At 39.7% G+C, this 6,592-nt stretch overlaps 1 protein-coding gene across 3 annotated transcripts in view; it reads right to left on the minus strand.

The window, feature by feature from the left end:
• The window catches only part of DCUN1D5 (defective in cullin neddylation 1 domain containing 5), a 29,211-nt gene extending 22,995 nt beyond the window's left edge, over positions 1 to 6,216 (minus strand). The window contains exons 1-2 of one of the 3 annotated variants that reach the window (XM_003415668.4): positions 5,843 to 6,216; positions 3,321 to 3,412 (exon numbers count right to left, since the gene is read on the minus strand). In XM_003415668.4, the coding sequence (XP_003415716.1) occupies positions 3,321 to 3,412; positions 5,843 to 5,928 (178 nt within the window). In that variant the 5' untranslated portion in view covers positions 5,929 to 6,216. Of the gene's footprint in view, positions 1 to 3,320; positions 3,413 to 5,842 lie in introns of those variants that run through there. The other 2 variants (XM_064288853.1, XM_023554742.2) reach the window with 2 other exon arrangements.
• Positions 6,217 to 6,592: the final 376 nt, after the last annotated feature.

Consider the following 6,592-nt stretch of genomic DNA (forward strand, 5'->3'; position numbering starts at 1 on the left):
GACTTTCCCAAAGCAACATCAACAATAACATATTTAAGACTAGCATAATGCCTACACCAATGTCCTTTCCCTGACTGCATAATTATACTTTTGAACCATGCCATTCCAATAAAATTACTTCTTGGGTAAAACCTCTGGAGTCAAATTTAACTAACTCTCTCAGGCAACCAGGTTTCCACTCACTAAACAAATATTTGTGTGTATTCAGAAGTATCCTTAGGATGAGAACAGGTTCATATAACTTTCTAAGTCTTAAATTTAAAAAGCTATGGAAATGATTTCATTCACTCTACTAGCCAGGTACTATATTAGGACTATGCAATTCTAACCTTATTTTTTGATTCTTTGTAAGAACTTAAAAATGTCCCTCCACTCTCTCTGTTTTTGTTTACTCATATGCCCAGTACATTAATGAATCTTTGTTAATTTAAATATTACTCAAGAATGAGAAGTCTTACTATACTTGCAGGGCCTAAAACCATCCCTTTGTTAATAGCACATGCTGGGCAGAGCAGGGGTGCTCAATCAATGACACAGCACCTACAACAATAGCGACGTAAGAGTAGCTGTTGATTTTGGAACACTGTCGTAAAAATGCACGACTACTCCATCAGATGTTACGATGCTATTATTCTTTTAATAACAATAAACCAAAACCCATTGCAGTCGAGTCGATTCCGACTCATAGCGACCCTGTAAGACAGAGCAGAACTGCCCCATAGAGTTTCCAAGGAGTGCCTGGTGGATCTGAACTGCTGACTTTTTGGTTAGCAGTCATAGCACTTAGCCACTAATCCACCAGGGTTTCCTTAATAACAATAGCTAACGTGACTATATGCCAGGTACTAAGCCAAGTGCTTTACATGTATTACCTCAGTAGGCACAATTATTGTTTCCATTTTAATAGGGACATCCCATTTTAAGGCGAAACAGTTACTGTATATTTGGCAAACAATTGGTTGCTCCTTGTCAATCACGTTTCTGCCCAAAGTGCAGAGACTAATCATTCTATTTAAAAGTCCATCTCTCCGCCAATATTCATTAATCATATCCCTGAACCTCCCATATTTATTACCTTTGTAGAGCCCTACAGTCTGTAATTATCTTGCCTACTTATCTGTTTACTATCTTTCCCACTAGAAGACAAGACCCCGAGGTCAGACAGAGATCTTTCTTGTTTGAATTTTTCACTACTATATCTCCAGAACACAGTGTCAGACACCCAAGTGTACTTAATAAATATTTACTGAATGAATCGTTTAATGATTCACAGAACATAAGTTACCTCAAGTGCCTCTTCACGTACACAGCCTTAAGTTAAAAATAAACATTACAAGACAGTACTGGTTAAAACTATGGGCTCTACGGTCACAATGACTTGGGTTTGAATCCTGGCTCTTGTCGTTCTATAACCTTGGACAAATTACCTAATCTAAGCCTCAGTTCTGTCATCTATAAAATGGGAATAACACCACCTACCTAACACAATGGTCATAAGAAAAAGCGACATAAAAAAACTGATGTAATTAGCACAATTCCAGAAAAAATGGCCGCAATTATGATGCTGGCTATTACAAAAATGCTAATGTAGGAAAAAAAATTTAATTACTTTTATTTGCTAATGTTTTTAAACTAATTTTATACTACCCAGGAAAGTCCCTAGCCAAAACCAAGCCAAACCCATTACTGCTGAGTAGATTTCGACTCATTGCAACCCTACAGGACAGAGCAGAACTGCCCCCATAGGGTTTCTAAAGAGTGACTGGTGGATTTGAACTGCTGACTTTTGGTTAGCAGCTGAGGTCTTAACCATTGCCCCACCAGGGCTCCAGGAAAGTCCCTAGGAGAGGTAAAACAAGTAAATATGAGATAAAAAAAAAATCTACTAATTATTTCTATGGTATTTAGTAACCTTTATAAATGAACTCCATGACCTTTTGATTCCATATCATGCGTTCCAGTAAAACCCGCATCTTGAATAATGGGTCGACATTTTAAATGGAGGTCAATAAGAAAGTGAATTCCCTTCATTTAAATTGGGTTAGTGGTTGCCTTGGGATGCCAGTAATAGCATTTTTTTTTTTTTTTCTGGTCTAGAAAGAATCTTTGTTCTGTTACTAAATAATTTTTTAAGTTATACTTTTGGGATCACCCAGCTGATCCCAAAAGCAAAGGTACTGCCCTCCCAAATAGTCTCACTTCCCATACAGCTCGCTTCAAGTTGAACTTCAAGTTCAGGGCATATGTCAAACCCTACCTTGATTTAGCACTAAAATATAAGGCAATGACTACCAATACTGTTTTACTTTAAATCAAGATTCTGAGAATTATAGTGATTAAAAAAGAAAAGAAAACAAATAAAAAAAACAGGGAGGCATGTAAGAGACAGGAAAAAGAAAAAGCAGGCAGGAGGAAGGGGAAAGCTTTAATATCACTAACTCCACAAGACCAAAAGCATTCTAAAGGAACAAAAACATTTCCTATCTGCTTATGAAAAATTAGTAGTAAATGGGAAATGTGTTCTTTTTCCTATGTTTGCTTAACTCTTCAGCCTTATCCCTGGTTTTGATTTTCACCTGGAAGATGCAACACCACTCTGGGCCTCAGTTTTCTTTCCACCCCTGACAGTTAAGTCAGCTTCTCCAGGGAGCCTTCCCTGACACTTCTGAGGCTGGGTTATATATTCCTCCACACTCATGGAGCCTTGGTGGTGCAGCGGTTAAGAGCTTGGCAGGTCAAATCCACCAGCTGCCTCTTGGAAAGCCTATGGGGCAGTTCTACTCTGACCTATAGGGGTGATTATGAGTCGGAATCGACTTGACAGCAACGGGTTTAGTAGAACTGAATGGCTGAATGACAATCATTAAACAGGTGAATGTACTGCGCAATGATTTATCTGAGTTTTAAATCTTTTACTATATCTCCCAAAAATGATTCAGAAATGTTAGTTTCTAGTTCAGAAAAATTTCAAAAGAATATTGAAAAGTAAAAACTATATAAAATAGAAAATGTTTTATTACTTACTCTGTGTTTTCCGGAATATTCTATTTTAGCCAACAGATGTAAACTGTTACTCTCTCTCAGTTTACAAAGTTTATTAATAGTAAATGAGTTTTGCCTCTCCCACTATATACTGAATATATATTTCAAGAAATATCAGCATGAAAAGACACCAAATTCTTAGCCTACCTGCAACGCTGTCTTGACCCCAATTGCAGCACACAGCACTAACATACCGTGTCTGCAATTAATAACTTGTTAAATGAATGAAATACTTTATAAGGCTTATGACTGATATCTTCTTACATTAATTTCATTACCTGCATACTCATAAAACCAAGCCAGGCACTTCTTGCTTGAAAAATGTTCTTCTCCACTTATCAGTCTAGCAGGAGGTTGGGATCTGCAATAGCTTAGAAAACACACAAATGCCTAACATTTTTATCAGGTCTCAATTCTTATTGAGAAGCTAAGTTCAATATCCAAAAAAACCCCCCAAAAAACAAACCCAGTGCCGCAAGTTGATTGTGACTCATAGCAACTCTACAGGGCATAGGGTTTCCAAGCCTATAAATCTTTATGGGAGTAGACTGCGCGAAGTGGCTGGTATGTTTGAACTGCTAACCTTTCAGTTAACAGCTGGGCGCTTTAACCACTGTGCCGCTAAGGTTCCTAAGTTCAGTATGAACCACTCTATTTCAAACTAAATATGTACATATTTTTAACAGTTGGTATTATAGGGAAAAAAAAATGGAGTTCTTCAGTATTTGTAATTTAGAACAACTGCCTATAAACATAAGAATTTCTGGCTAACAAAACCCAAATGCTACTTTGCTCATTATCAAATTCCAAAAATATCAACTAATATCATTTTCCCACATTTCAAAAGGCTACACGGAAATTCTACCTAATGGTCCCAATCCAAGGCTGATAGCTGGTAAAGTGTAAATCTTTTCCCGATACTGATTTTCATGGAAATTATTTCGGTACATAATAGATATACTCCAAACACTTGGAAACCAAAATCTTACAAAGTATATTCTGATAATTAATAAATCAATATTCCAAATATATATATGTGTATATATATATTTACTTACCACCTGCCAAACTTAGATGGAGTTTTAAAATAAATGATTTAGGACCTAAGAGTATAATTAAGGCTCACAGATTAAAAAAAAAAAAAACAAAAAACCCAAAACTCTAAAAGTTAGTAAGAGTCCAAATAATTGGGCCAAAGGTATTAAATCCCAATCTGTTTATTTTTAGGCCATATTTTGATCATTAAGATTGGAAAATTCATAAATGGCTTCCAGGATTTAATGGACTTCTGAGAAGAACCTTTCTCAAGGAGCTCAATTACAATACCACAATGAAACAGAGATGCTAGAATTTTTGCAATCAAGTAATGTATCACCTGAGCTGTAGTAATATTGACTGCCCAATTATTTTAATGTGTTAACTTAAAATGTTTTAAATATATTCATTTTTTCCCCCAAATAAATGATGCCCAAATAACTAAAAAAATTACAGATTTACTGTTACCATTGGTTACATTTTGATACTAGGCGTAATTGCCCCATTTTGAATATCTGAAAATGCAACTGTCTAAATAATTTTGATCCATTATACATTTAAAATGGTCACATGGTACAGCAATAGGAAAAACTAATTTGCATGTTTCATAAAAATATGAGCTAATAATCATGTCAAATCCCAGTATGAGGTTATCAAGAAATATAAGGAAAAAAAGCATCATCTTTCACATTAATAGCCCAAGATATACTCTTAGGCTCCTTCACCAAAACACAGTGATGGAAGATAAAAACTCAACCAATTACAAAAAGGAAAATGCTGACTAAATAACTCATCTACCTTACATTTTAAACAGATCTCTCTTTAAGAAGAGCTTTATCATTATTTCCTCCTTATAATGCTGGCTACTGTCTACCTTTTAACGGTAACATCTGCAGCTGTCACATTAAGTGTCCACCACTGATATAGTCAAAGACACACAATAAGAAAATTAAAATAAAAAATCACTTCTCACACCTAAATTACAATGACTCTTTCGCAGCATACAATATTGCTGATGCCTCAATGATATGCTACAATGGGATCAATAAGCTATAAACCCCAGCTGTTTTGTCTTCTTTATCTCCAAGAGGACGCACAATAGCTCTCAAATTATTAATATTTATATTGAGAGCTATCAGTGTTCCGAATGCATGCAGAGCCTTTCTAGCTCTATATATAGCGACTTGGCACAGGTGGAGGCCCTGATACCTCCAGAGAATGGGACTTTTACACAGTTTAAGAGCCTCCTGCTGGGATCGACTGGGTTGGGTCCCTTCAAATATTAAATTTGGCTTTCAATATATAGCATAGGAAGTTTTCCTTTCTATCATTCCCCCGGCAGTTGTCAAGATTCCTAAAGCTATGCTCTTTTTCTTACATGCTATGTAAAGAAATTCTCAAAGTGGCCCTTCCGGCGATCTGTACTCACTTCAAGGGCTGGTAAGAAGACGGAGAAGAACTGAAGGAGTAAGGGTCAGGGGGAAAATGCAATTCACGTACGCATCCCTATGTCCCACCCCCCAGCGCTGGCAGACTGTAATATGGGGCGGCTCTTCCAGCCCCTCCCTGAACGCGAGGACGCACACACGTGCGAACACGAGGTCGGGAGAGGAGACTCGCCGTGTTTTGCATCTACCACCCAGGTGGACCAGAGGGGCCTCACTTCTTCACCGCCGAGCCCCGAAGGTCTGGCCCGCCTCCTTCTCCAGCAGCTCTCCACCAAAGGAGGAAGGGGGAGAGCTTGAGGGGTGGGGGGAGGTGGTACCTGGAGATTTTACACTTCTTGAGGCCTCCGTCTTCCGCTACTGCCGCTGCCACCCCGGGGGACTTTCTCTTCTTCTTCACGGGCATCTTCCGCCCTCCCCGGCAGGGTGGGCAGGGGAGCCGGGGAAGGGGGTCACTGTCCACAGGAGGCCCCTCAGGGCTGGCGCACGGTTGCCAGAAACAGCAGCAGGCGGAGGAGCAGAGTCTCCAGTCGCCACCAGCGTGGCCCAGTGCGGCCACCACTCACTGCCAGGTCTCCTTCTTGTCTTTCTCTGCCTAGTGTAGTGGTGGCTCCTCGCCGGTAGACACTGCGGTTCCGTCTCGTCAGGAGAGGATAACGCAGACAGTGCGGCACTCCACCAGTCAGACTCTAAGAGCAAGAAGCTTAGCATAACCCGGATGTGAATCGCCCATGGCCGGAAGTGACGCAAGGCGCAAAGCCGGTTGCCGGGAGGGGCGTGGCATTGGCTGGTCCCGGCTCGCCTGAGGTGCCGCAAAGTTACTCCGTCTGTGCAGCGAATAGGAGAAATGTGTTTTTTTCGACTGAGTGACAGTCTTTGGTTGTCCAGGGTAGCCTGACCTTTCCCCTGAAGCTTCTTCCCTGTCTTAAAGCTGGTAGGCATCACCAGGAAATGCTTAATGAAACTAATATACTGCGGTGCATTAAAAACAACGTGGTAAAGTAGACCCAAGTTTCAGTTCTGAGCTTTCCTGTATCATGGTAACCTCACGTCAGATGTTCTAAGCCCCG

Source organism: Loxodonta africana, chromosome 7 (assembly GCF_030014295.1).
Source record: "Loxodonta africana isolate mLoxAfr1 chromosome 7, mLoxAfr1.hap2, whole genome shotgun sequence".
Taxonomy (NCBI): Eukaryota; Metazoa; Chordata; class Mammalia; order Proboscidea; family Elephantidae; genus Loxodonta; species Loxodonta africana.